Source organism: Haemaphysalis longicornis, unplaced genomic scaffold, assembly GCF_048455015.1.
Source record: "Haemaphysalis longicornis isolate Haplotype H1 unplaced genomic scaffold, Haemaphysalis longicornis Haplotype H1 scaffold_9, whole genome shotgun sequence".
Taxonomy (NCBI): Eukaryota; Metazoa; Arthropoda; class Arachnida; order Ixodida; family Ixodidae; genus Haemaphysalis; species Haemaphysalis longicornis.
The window spans coordinates 30,889,076-30,901,984 of NW_027526460.1; the positions used below are offsets into that span (position 1 = coordinate 30,889,076).

General features: G+C 46.6%; 1 protein-coding gene and 1 non-coding gene across 10 annotated transcripts; one reads left to right on the top strand and one right to left on the bottom strand.

Moving 5' to 3' along the window:
• Positions 1-1,457: 1,457 nt before the first annotated feature.
• Trnat-ggu (transfer RNA threonine (anticodon GGU)) lies at positions 1,458-1,530 on the bottom strand. Its single transcript has one exon. It is a non-coding gene; the product is annotated as a tRNA-Thr (tRNA).
• Positions 1,531-3,082: 1,552 nt separating this feature from the next.
• On the top strand, positions 3,083-11,689 carry LOC144153766 (uncharacterized). Of its 9 annotated transcripts, XR_013319373.1 has the most exons (7): positions 3,083-3,417; positions 4,772-4,937; positions 5,679-5,831; positions 7,091-7,207; positions 9,927-9,961; positions 10,189-10,217; positions 11,484-11,689. XR_013319373.1 is itself a non-coding variant. In XM_077685480.1 (6 exons), the coding sequence occupies exons 1-4, from the start codon at positions 3,412-3,414 to the stop codon at positions 7,201-7,203; spliced, it is 438 nt and encodes a 145-aa protein (XP_077541606.1). In that variant the 5' UTR covers positions 3,083-3,411; the 3' UTR covers positions 7,204-7,207; positions 9,927-9,961; positions 10,189-11,689. The 9 variants fall into 9 exon arrangements, 7 of the variants coding, with proteins under 7 accessions (XP_077541606.1, XP_077541607.1, XP_077541605.1 ...); XR_013319372.1 differs by lacking the exon at positions 9,927-9,961 and having other exon boundaries at positions 10,189-10,304; XM_077685480.1 differs by having other exon boundaries at positions 10,189-11,689.
• The last annotated feature ends 1,220 nt before the right edge of the window (positions 11,690-12,909 follow it).

The window sequence follows — 12,909 nt, forward strand, 5'->3', positions numbered from 1 at the left end:
TGTTAAAAGTAAGCTTTAGTTAATGCTCAGTCACTGCATTATTGCTCTGACCACTGCAATTCCTTTTGCGATACCGAAAGTGTGCATTACAATCAGTATGTCATCGTACCGCCTGAACCCCTACCATCGTTCCGTGTGCTACATTGCGGAATCTTACAACAGATAATGCGGTTACAAAATGAAAGGGAAATTTGTCACGCGGAGCATGAGATGGGACTTTTTGGGTAGACGCTCTTTAATTCGTCCACAGCAGTACTCCCCTCCGGAACGAGTCGCAGTAGAAGCAATGTAGCGAGTTGGGCAAACGGCTTAGCAAACGGCTTAGCCACTGAGCAGCTCCTGCGGTCACACTTGTCAAGTATTAATAATTTGCAGGTGTCGGACCTTTTAAACAAATTATGAAATGCAAAAAGTTTGCACACATCGGGTGTGAGCTTTCGCTGTTGCGCAGTGGAGCACTCCTGCAGCCTGATTGCTCCAATGAAGTCGCAACTAGGGAAGGGCAAAGTCGTTTTATATCCCCTGCAAGCTGCCGAGAATGACATTTCGTTTGGTCAGCTTGCACTACGCTCGCGCCTCCAGCAGCAACAGACCATTGCTACAATGGTGCTAATTCATTTCCCCTGTTGTTACATAGAGCGTGATAGTGTTCAATTGTCGGGAGGGGAAAGTACCCGAGCAAGTACGAAGTTGATGGTACGTGAAAGAAAAAAAGGCCTGAATTGCATTTACTGTGCAATATCAACAACAGAGGGTCGAACCATTTCGGCATGAACCGGTAACCGTTATTTTTTTTTCGGTTCAGTTCCGGTTCGGGTTCAGCGCGCTCAAAAAATAACGGTTCGGGTTCGGGTTCAGTTCCGGCAAAAATATCGGTTCAGTTCCGGTTTACGGTTCGGTTCGGTTCCGGTTCGACACCCTGATATATATATATATATATATATATATATATATATATAAATATATATATATATATATATATATATATATATATATATATATATATATATATATATATTCACACAATGCTCGAGCAAACGTCTCCTGTGAATTATCGCGTGGCTCAAAACCGCGTCGTCACCGATCATCATTGTCGTGGAATAGAAATCGTCCACGTTTTGCGGCCCAAGCCTTACGTCCAGCGGTACGACACGACCTAGACCGCGGCCGGGTGACCGCTTTTGAGGAGAGGGGGATAAGTGAGAGCGCCAGCAGAATCTACCAGTTCTGGCACAATCTTCTACTATACTGGGACAGTCGTCCTGCTCTGATAGGATGTACTATCGTCATCCCCTCATCTTCATCTCCTCGGCTCTCTACATATATATATATATATATATATATATACAGGAATAAAGGTTGGCAGTCAAGAAGACCTCGGAAAGCAAAGGGGAGAATGTGGTAGGTCATTGAAACAGATAAAGAATTTGGAAAAAAATGAAGTGGAGAAAAAAATGCCCGCCGGGTGGGAACCGAACCCACGACCTCCAGAATACCGGTCTGGTGCGATGACCACTACGCTACCGGCGGGGCTATTTCCCCCTCCACTTTCTGGGGTATTTATGTTAAGGTATTTTGTTTCCTGCGCTTGGGGGGGCGGGGTGGGTGGTAGCCAGCGCCACTCGGACTACTCGGGGTGAAGGGGACCTTCTTTTTAACCCCGGGCCGTGACTCGAGTGTCTACGACATGTCGAGAATGGTCGACCAGCGTTGAACCCCCTTAAGCTCCCTATGGCACCAAGACTGCCAGAACAGAGGCCCTCGCTATGCATGTAGCGAATCAGAATGGGAAATGAGGGGCTCGTCGAAAATAAGACAGAAATAAGGGTTGGCAGTCAAGAAAACCTCGGAGAGCAAAGGGGGGAATGTGGTAGGTAATTGAAACAAATAAAGAATTCGGAAAGAAAGAAAGAATGTGGAGAAAAAATGCCCGCCGGGTAGGCAAATATGTATGTATATATATATAGACCTCAGAAAGCAAAGGGGAGGATGTAGTAGCTCAAGATAAAGAATTTGGGAAATAAGAAAGTGGAGAAAAAATGCCCGCCAGGTGGGATCCGAACCCACGACCTCCAGAATACCGGTCTGGTGCGATAATCACTACGCTACCGGCTGGGCTACTTTAGCCTCCACTTTCTGGGGTATTTATGTTCAGGTGTTTTTGTTTCCTGCGCTTGGGGGTGGTAGCCAGCGCCACTCGGACTACTCGGGGTGAAGGGGACCTTCTCTTTAGCCCCCGGGCCGTGACTCGAGCGTCTACGACATGTCGAGAGTGGTCGACCAGCGTTGAACCCTCTCAAGCTCCCTATGGCACCAAGATTGCCAGAACAGAGGCCCTCGCTATGCATGTAGCGAATCAGAATAGGAAATGAGGGGCTCGTTGAAAAAGTATTGGCAGTCAAGAAGACCTCGGAAAGCAAAGGGGAGGATGTAGTAGCTGTTTCGAAATACACCGGCGTTGATACCGGCGCTAGAATTTGGCAATGGCTGGCCGGCGCTCACAGTTATGAGTTGACGAACATAGCAACTGCATCGGCATGTTTACGCGAGCCGTGGCACCCGGCCTTGCACGTGCAGCTTCCCTCGCCTACCTCGCTTAGACTCACTGAACTCATAATAAAGTGCAGAGATGCGTGAGCCGCGTGTTTACAACAGAACTCACAACCATTCACTGTACCCGCCTCTAAATTAGTCGCAGCCCAGGGTCACGTCTGTCATGTGCCCAACGCCATTGCTGGAAACATCGGACGGCTCCGTTGCGTTCGCTAGCTCCTCCCGGATGTTTGTGGCGTGTAGCTGGCGAGCTGGCGACCACGTTCAAGTTGAGGTTTTCTTATAGGTATGAAAAAGAAAACGAGCCAATATATCCCATCTCTCTGAAACCGTTAAAACGAGCGCGCTGGTTTTAGCAGTCATCGCAGCGTAGCGCACATATTTCTAGGGACCATAGTAGCACGGGCGGTACTGGCGGCACAGAAATGGGCGCAAGCGATGACAGCAACATCCGATAAATGCCTCCAGTGGCCGTAGATGGCGCTAGTTGTTCAGGCGCTGGTGTCGCCACCATACCAGCGCACGGAGCCAGCCGTAGCCGCAGCCCTCACTGTTGCAACAAACCATGCAACTATGGTCCCTAGAATGCAACAACATAATGCAACAAACATTACGCAGCGTTTCTTTTCTTGCGCTGGTCGATCGTTGTCATGTTGACGTAGTGTGACCGTGTAACAAAGCGTAACCATGTAACGTTTTCGTTCAGTATGATTTGGAAGGTGGAAGAGAAGTCGTCGGGCCTACGGACGAGCGTAATTTTTTTCTGGTGGACGTCGACGACTACGAGCGTGGCGTGTGAAATGTTTGGGCTCATGACAGCGAGACGCGGGGCGATTATTCGAGGGCACCATCGTTCACATGACCGGTAAGTGTTCTTACCCTTAAATTGTGCATAACACTGTCTGAGCGCTCTTTAGCAGTTTTACATCAACTGCAGAAAGTAAGGAATGAATGTCGGCGTGCCGGTGGAGCCGTCGGAAGGCACGGTACCACCTTGCACATAACACGCTCTATTCAGGACTGTGCTGGCTACCAGTTAGTCGGGTTAGGAATTCATCTGCATTGTTCGTGTCGGCGTCGAGTAGTCACCAAGCCAAATTCTCACGTACAGTCGGCAAAAGGCTTGAACGCGCGAGTGGCGGGCTCCGGAGTGCGCGTTAGACACGTAGTGATAACGCCTGGTTTGAGATAGGTAGAATGCGTGCATGCGAGGCCCGTATCAGCGCGATGGCTGTGTCCCTCCTCGCTGTACCCGTCGCCTTGGCTTCCACGCCATCTTTGACTGTAATAGCGCTGCATGCCTGCCCTGCCGGGCCGGGAAACAAAACCGATGATTACCCGCCTTCACGCGCGTTGTGCCAGTTTCTCGTCTGCATTAGCCTTGGCGCACAGCTGTTCATTGCGTTATCGTTCCGCCAATAGCTGCAAGAGTCCCATGAGCGCCACTATCCGGTTTCTGGGCTCGGCTTTGCATGTCACTGCTGACGGGCTCACGCCACAATACTTAATGCACTGTGCAAGCGATCACAGACCGATATCTAGTCACTATAAAACACCGGCATCGATGCGTTTTCTGCAATTGTTCGTTGTCTCGCATACAGGAAAACACTCCTGTCTAAATTGTGCAGCGCGCCGCAAAAAAAGCGTTGCACGTAGTTAAACGCAGCCAACGCTCTACTACCAATCGCTCATTGCCGCTATTGTTTCCCGGCCCGGCAGTGCAGGCAGCGCTTCTCACCACGAAAGAAGGTACTGAAGTCAAAGCGACGGGCACAGCGACAAGGGAAAGAGCCATCGTGCTGATGCGGGTCGCGCATGCTCACATTCTACCGGTGTCAAACCAGGCGTTATCACTAAGTGTCTCGCTCGCAGTCCAGAGCACAACGCTCGCGCGTTATAGACAAGCCTTTTGCCGATTGTACGAGCTTTGAAATCGGGTTTTTTTTTGTGAAGGCCGTCTTGCCAGCAGCCACTGCAGTAATGTTATTTGTAAATTCTCTTATCGAACATGACGCACATAAATGCCAAGGTGCTAGAATAGCCACCGCTTTCTGGTATGTTTATTAGGGGAAGTCAAAATTTGCATGAAAGTTGACGTCATAACTATAATTAAACATGTGTAAAATGACACTGAAGTGTGCTTGTTGCTCTAAATAAGTGTCATTTTGGTGGAAGATGCTCGGAACAAGTATGGCATGTTATCTCTTGACCTCTCATTGCAGGCAGACAAAAAAACTGCGAAGGCAGAGAAAAGATCAGCGAAGGTCGCCATCATTCTTCGAGCTGCCGCAAGGGACCAAGACCCTGTAGCAGTTTTAAGGAAGAGGGTCGTGCAATTGGAGGCCGAGATGCGGGGGCTGCGATCACTCAACATGGAGCGGCCGGCAAGTTCTTTTCACCAGTGCGTAAACAATGCTCCATCTGTGTGCATGGCTTCTTATCACTATTATGAGCTAAGCAACGTACCAGATACTGCAGTTGCTATCATGCTTAGTTGGCTGTAATGTCAACTGTTGCAAGGAAGGTTTCACTTCCTCAAACAAGCGGCAGTACCATCTAAGGAGCCTACACCCTGATTGAACAGGTTCCTGTCTTTGGGTGGGTGAAAACAAAACTTTCCTGCAGCATGACCTTGTCACGTGGCTTATATATGAAGATTTTGAGCTATTGGTTTATCTAGTTGCTAGCCATTGCTTTTTTGCAGGCACTGCATAAATTACTGCCCGTTGAAAGTGCTTTACTCGCTGTAAAGGATTTTGACAATGAGATTGTTTGGAAGAGAGGGCCTAGTAAAAAAATTCATAAAACTGCAATTCTAGTGAAAGTGCAGGAACACGGCAATGCTGCTTTGTGTTTTGTAGCAGACTTGCTAACAATGTGACTATGAGTGGGCAACACAACTTATTGCTCTATATTTTTCATACAGCCCCAACCCTAAAAGTGACTTGTTAGTCTCATAAAAGGACAATCTGCACCTATGTAGAATGACTTGTTTGCGATTTTGTGCGTGCTGAGAATGGTATTGACCAACCTTTAAATTCCTTTAAAAGCGGAGCACTTTATTAAAACTGATTGCCTGTACTGCGTATTGTTTTAGGAGTGCAATACTTTTTCATGTGACTCAGGCACCTCTCCAGGGAGTGAAAAGAGTGGACATGGCCTGCAGCTCCCTGCCAGCATGAGCCCTGCAGAACCACCAGCACCCGACACCAGTTGCGCCAGCACGAGCCTGGCGGCACCACCAGCACGAGCCCTCTACGGCGCTGGCTGTGAAGAAAGTAGGTGTTTAACGCTTTCTTTCTGTTAGTCCCAGAACTTGGCTTGTTTTTGCTACTGTAGAAAGTAATCGTTTTGTGAAACATGGGGTATGCTCGACAAACAGGGTCACGTAAGGCAACTCCAAAGCGGCGGACTGCTGTGCAGCTACAACAAGCATAGTGTGCCCAGTACCAACAGCAGTGCTCATCGGTATTTCTATGCTTATGTGTATTTTGTACTTTTATTGTTTCTCGCACCATTCGTACTGCTGTAAAATGAATATGCATTACATTTATGCGCAAATAGCTCATTTGGAAAGCTTGCAAGCCGTACCTAATTTGTGTTTGCTTTTGCCGGCCTCAGCCAATCACACAGCTGGGCACATTGGACATCTAGGTTCTGTTGCGGGAAATGAGCTAGTGGGTTGCATGGCCATTCCCTTTTTTCCTAATGATAGCTTATTTGGTTGAAGTGCTCATTAAAAGTGGTGTCACTATGATTTTAACGTGGCAATCTTTCGAATGAACCAAACTTGTGTTGTGTCTGCATGGCCCCTTTAGCCTAAAGTTTTACAATCTGACATATACTTTTGGAGAGACGTTTTATGAGTGTAACGTTATGCTCTGCAGTAATATAAATGTGAAAGGCACCACTTTTTTAGCATTTTTCAGCATGGGGAGCATTCTTTTTACTGCGAAGCAGTCTGTGTCTCAACCCCCTCCCCCGGTTTCATTCCAGTGAAGCAATTTTCTGGGTGCTGCTTGCTCTTGTCTTTTTTTGCTAAGCACACACATATAAGCGGTCGCTGGTTTACGCGTGCACATGCGGGGACCGGAGGAAGGAGGGTAGGTCGTGCATGCAAAACTATAGGTTTCACACCCTCTTACATGCGGAGTCTTACACATGGACGTCGAACAGCCAAATGTGACCTGTCTGGTGTCTTCACGGGTAGAGCAAATTGGGTTGTGTGCTACACACACAGTAAGGGAAACAGACAGCCCCATGTTTGTTTGCTAGAATAAAACTCGAGTCTGTCCAAGTTTAATTCAGTAAAACGACTAGTAAGTATGCTGCCTTGCAAATTATGAACAAATGTGGCTTGTTTCGTGCACTTGGTCGACTGCGCCCGGCTTCGCAGCTCATCTATGTGGAGCCATTGTGTTTAGTTCTATGAAATGGCAGAGGTTAAGGACACAGTTTTGGCAGTCTAATTTTCAGTCTTTTTACGTTGTTTGCCATTGTCTTGCATTACATGTATTGTTTTGTTCTATCGATGCAGATCCCTTCTGGCACTACCTGCAGATGAAGGGCTGCGAACCAGGGGACATGCACAAGCGACACATGCTGCTAGGGAGATATCTAGCACGAGGGTCCGTGGATCTGCACCAATAAGAAGGTACATGTTTACCAATTTGGTTGGTGGAAACCTAGGCCAGTGTCTCTACTGTTTAAAGGGACCCTGCAGCACTTGCCATCGACTACTCGGAATGTAGTTTGGGGTAATGTCTATTGTCCTAGAAATCGCCCCTCCAAGAATTATGAAAGCCCTTTACTGTCACCAAAACTATGCACGATCAGAAATCGCGCATAGTTGTTCTCTCTCAACTGGACTGCGGACAACGCAACTAAAGCTGTGTGCTCTCTCCTGGAGAGGGGGGCAGCTTGCGACGTTCTCTTCGGCGTCCTTGGACATATCATAGGCTGAGGAGTATTCTCCGCAACGTGGGGGGGAGTCAATTCTGGTTTGGTGCCACACAAAGCAGGCATGGCTGCCTGCTTGCAAGCGTGCGCTCAGGCTGGTAGGGCGTTTTTGAAGCAATAAGCAATTGTTGTCTAGTGGTCTCGTTGAAAGGAGAGTATTGCGTTTTTCACTCAAACTCCGTGCGCACTCAACAAAAGAAATACCAAACTGTGCGTTGAGGTTCAGGCACAGAACAGGTTGGTACACAGTGCCGATGACGGCGAATCCTCACAGGAAATGTGAGAAATTAGTCGCAAAGTTGACCAGCGACAGCCAATTGAACAGCCATGGCCGCAATGACATCGTTTAGGCCATGCCAAGAGTGCATAATGAGCAAAATTGAAGAGAGCGCGGTTGGTTTTTCCGCGTCTTTCACAACGATTTGCGTGCTCACCGCTTCACGTGGACTTGTAATATTTGGGTCAGGTATTCCTGGCAGTGTAATCTAAACATCGTGCAGGTTTACTGGCACTGTTTGAAGAGTGTTGCAGGGTCCTTTTAATCCAAAATGGTCAGTTACTGATATAGAGGCATTTTTGGTTGTCTGCATTGATAGTTTGATTGTCTAAATTGGCACGGCAACTATGCGCCTCGACCGAGAAGACTACAGTTCGCGCTGCGCGCAAATTTTGCATTAGGGAGTATCGGCATTTTTTCTTTTTAATGTGTTTTTTATTGGCTGAACTTTTATCGTTGCTTAACTTCACTTAGATTTATGAACTGGCTTATACTCTTTGGGGAAAGTTTTACGAGTATGATGTCACGCTGTAGTAATTTAACTCTCGTTAGCGCTGAAAAATTGACCGATTTTTAGGGGTCCAAGAAAACATTTCTTTTCTGCAAAAAATCATTGGTAAGAACTAATTACAGGAACACAAATTGCAGAATATATAATGCCTTTTCCAAAAACACCATTTTTTAAATGTTTTCACTCATAGTTGCAAACATATATCAAAATCAAAATTTTTGTCAAGTTGTCAAAGAAAATGATAAAAAAGGAGTTGTGTACAACAAACCACAGGCAGTAGAAAAAATTTCGGATATACATTTTGTAGGGAACATTCCAAAAACACGTCCTAGAAAAATTGTTGGCTTGCGTGGAAAAGTTTGCAGAGATAAAAAAAATTACCACGCGTGGTGCCCATGCCATGCGGTGAAGCCCAACCTGCGTTTCAAGATGGGCAATTTTGGGTGGTTCCCTGGAAGAAATCTGGCGATTTGACATTATCAGAGGCACCAATGTGTCCCGTGTGACGTAAAAACATTTTGTCAAGACTGACTTTGCATTTACAGCCAGCACAGTATTCGGGACAAGCACGCGATGCGGAAAAACATGCATGGAGTTGAAAACGAAACTCCGTGGTTAATGCTTGTTGACGTTCACTGTCAGTTATCTCTAAAAACATAAACTTGCTGTTTATTATTATCTTCTGACTCGCTGTTGTAGCCTTTCTTACAGAAATGTGGTGCAATGCGCTAAAATCGTGCCCCGCAAACTTTGCTCAAGTAGCTGTTGTGCGATAACAAAGATCAGCACTACGAGCCTCCTGCAAACATTTTTGAAATGAAACAGTACAAAAGGTATTGGAGACTCCATCCGAATAGACATTTCAATTAAGGAGCAACACTAGACCTCTGGAGATACCCTTGTATGGAAACGAAACTGGCAGGCAGACAGCTGGGGGTGTGTAAAGCCGGTTTGAAGTGCTCTCCTCGTCGGAACAGATATCTGGTAACTGGGTGTTATCTTTTGACTTGCATCAGAAGTTCTTAATGCAGAAAACGTTTTAGGGTGGGGGGGGGGGGGGGGGGAATCAGGAGTGGCATGCTTTTTTTTTTTTTTTTTTTTTTGAGGATGTGTAGCGGACGCTCAAGGCACCATGGCAGGTAGGCTTGAAGTTGAGTAACTGCAGAGTAACACTAAATATGAATTTCACGATGCATAAACAAAACCGAAACTGTTGTTAACTGTTTGAATGGTCCTGTGGTAAGTAGAACTACAACACAACTAAGAACAATGTGCGCAAAGGCAATAAGACTGCCTAAAATCGTGAAGTAACTTTGCAAACGGGCACTGCTTGATATTTTCAGCCGATTTCAGGGGTTATTACTGTGTGACTGAAAACCTGACGTTTAAAAATTATCTTCTGATTCACCCTTCATGCCCTGATAAAAAAACCAAACAATGATGCAGAGTACTTACGGTTGCCATGCGTTGTTCTTCAGTAGCAATGACGCGCAAAGACCACTACCCTTTCTGCACCCATGTGATGCAAATGCATGTCAAAAATCACGTTTTTGTTGCAAAATGAAAACAGAACTGATTTTGAAAGGACATTTTCTGATCTAAGTTTAATGGCTTTACTTGTTCCAGAAATGCCAGGAACGCTGTGAAAAGGGGCTTGCAAGGTATCATTTAAATTAAATGATTTTGAATAGGCACAGTAATGTGAAAAGCACTTTATCAGCAATAGAGAGCACTTCGTATTGCTCAGCATGCAGAGACGTGTTTAGTTTTATAAAATGGCGCAGTTTAAGGACACAGTATTAGCAGTATGATTTTCAGTCTTTTTGTGCTGCCTGTCATTGTCTTGCATCAATGTTCGTATTTTTTTTTCTTTTTTCTGTCGCTGCAGGTTCCTTCTGGCATTACCTCCAAGTGAAGGTCTGCGAGCAAGCTGAAATGCACAAGCGCCACAAGCTTCTGGCTAGATATCTCGCGCAGTATTTCGCTGATCTGCACCGATAGGAGGTACATGGGCTTGTTTGCCAATTTGGCTGGTGTGAACGCCAGAGCCAGTGTCTCTACCGTTTTAATCCTAAACAGTCATTGTGAGAAATGGCGGCATTTTTAATGGTGGATGTAATTTGCAATGTCGTTTTTGTGCTTCGTGAGGTGTGCATTGATAGTTTTTTTGTGTCTTTTTTCTGTGGCTTTCTGCAGCTGTATAATTAATTTGTGGCAGCATATAGCTATAGCTATGGTGTTGTAGAATGTGTTGGTCTGCAGTCGACGCCAAATGCGAGCCGCCTGTGTGCTGAGGGATGGGTGAGGAGGAGGGTATTGAAGCCGCAGTTGGCGATAATGATACAAGATTTCAGTGTATCAGGGAGAGACCGGAGGATAGATGGAGGGTTCGGAAAGGTCGTCTTCCGTCGACGAAAACGCCCGGAATGTAAGAGCGCGGGCAGCGGCGTGTCGCGGCCGCCTTGTTTCCCTCGAGGGAAGAATGGCCTGGTGTCCATACGAGAAAACGCGCAAAAGCACCAGTGTAGTCAGGTTGTGATCAAGTTGTAATACACAGTGACTGCATCAAACTACGCTAAATGGCGCTACGCGGAAACACGAGATGGTGCCGCGGTGCACCGCGTATGTAAGCGGGTTCTGAAAATCCCATACCCCCTTCCCGCCATGGATAGAAACGAACGTAAGACGCGTCACGCTGCTGCTAACGTCTACGAAGACAACGAGCTTTCCCCAATACGAAACCGCGGCAAGCGGAGGCAAAGTGACTAAAATCGAATGACGGTCGGGGCACAAATCGGATTTCACTCGGGGTGCAACTTGGATATCACGGTCCCCGTACTCCGCACCGTCGCCATTAGCCACTGAGTTGAGATGCTGCCATTTTTTTTAACGTGCGCCTAACGTGCGGCGAAATCTCGTACACACGGGTGTTTTTGCTTTTCGCCTCCATCAGAAAAGTGGCCGCCGCGGCCGGGAATCGAAGCCGCAACCTCGTAGAAGCATGACTGAAAGTCTATAAAACTAATTTCATGTAATCTGTCGTACCTAAGGATCCTTATCGGCCTGCTCCCTTCACTGCTATGGAGCTGTAATAAACCGGGTCGCCAGCCCGCAGCTGCTTCCGTTCGACTGCTGCGTATGTGTAACTTTGGCGTTTTCTTCTTGTTCTTCTTTGTTTTTCAGATGTCGCATTCACTTGGCTTCAGCGCACTGGCCTTGTTCGACAAGTCAGGACACCTCTTTGAAGCTCCAAACCCGAAGCGCGTCCAAGCCTGCCCGTGTTCTGTACAAGCTTGCAATCCTTCACGCCGCCAAAACATGACGTCGTAGCATCTCGCCATGTCGCTCATACTCCTTGCTTCAATTGCGAAAATAAAAGTTCTTAAATATTTTCTGCCTCTATCAAGGCTCCTGAGCTCGCTGGCTACGTCAGCTTGAGCACAGTGGCGTGCATGTACAGAATTGAAAAGAAAAAATTAAAAACATGAATATAAAAGGGAATTTGGATGGGAAACTACATTTTAGAACAAACTCTCACTCACTAAGATCTCTGAATACGAATAAATAAGATCACATGAAAACTCACGTTGAAGAGAAAACTTACACACGTGATGTGAACGTATCCCTCAAGAGGTCTAACATTACGCTGCACGCAAGGGAGCAAATTCTGACTTTCCTAGGCCAACCTCTCCAATAAACGTATTTCTCTCTCTTTTTCTCTCTCGGGTGCAAGGACTGACACCCTTCTGCGTGGCTTATACTTCCAGAGTTCCAGTGAAAATTTTAAATAAAGAACGCTTTATCAGCAAAAGATTTGCCCGATAACATGAAAGTTCTCACCCTTCGAGCCGAATATATGGTCAAAAACACGGCAAGTTTGCTGAAAGGTCCGCGGATTTCTAAATTACTGTATCCGTTAATTAATTACGCGAAACTCGGTAATGCGTGGCTAATTACAGCTTCGCAGGCTTGTAGATGTGAAGGGGCGTATATTTTGAGCGTCCCGAAAATCTTTGGCCTGAACGGGCGTTGTCTAACCATTCTGAAGGCACCAAAAGGCACAAGAAAGGCGCTAAGAGGCACGATTTGCGTCGCCGTTATCAAGAAAATCTTTTGCTGATAAGGGGGGTCTTTTCAGTGAAACTTTTTTCCCTCAAAGGGTGTAGGTATAGTCCTGCAAAAGAGAGTCAGCACGTACACCCTCAAGGGAGTCAAAATTTACACCTTTTCGCGCAGCCTAATGTTACACCATGGTTACACCTTCGAGTGAAAAGTTTTGCTAAAGAATGCTTGAAAAGACCCCCCTTATCAGCAAAAGATTTTCCTGATAACGGCGACGCAAATCGTGCCTCTTCGCGCCTTCCTTGCCCTTTTCGGCGCCGTCGGAATGGTTAGAAAGCGCCCGTTGAGGCAAAGACTGCATGCGGGCTGAGTTGAGACGTACGTATTTCGTCCCCATTAGTACACCCGTGGCTAGTAGCGCTAGTTCTGAAGCTTTCAGCCTTAGCTTGACCAGGCAAATTACTCATGTGTTTAGTTTCACACGCATTAGGGAACATTATTAGAGTCATTTAATGGCGGAGTCTGTCCGTGAGAGGGCGTTTCTCTG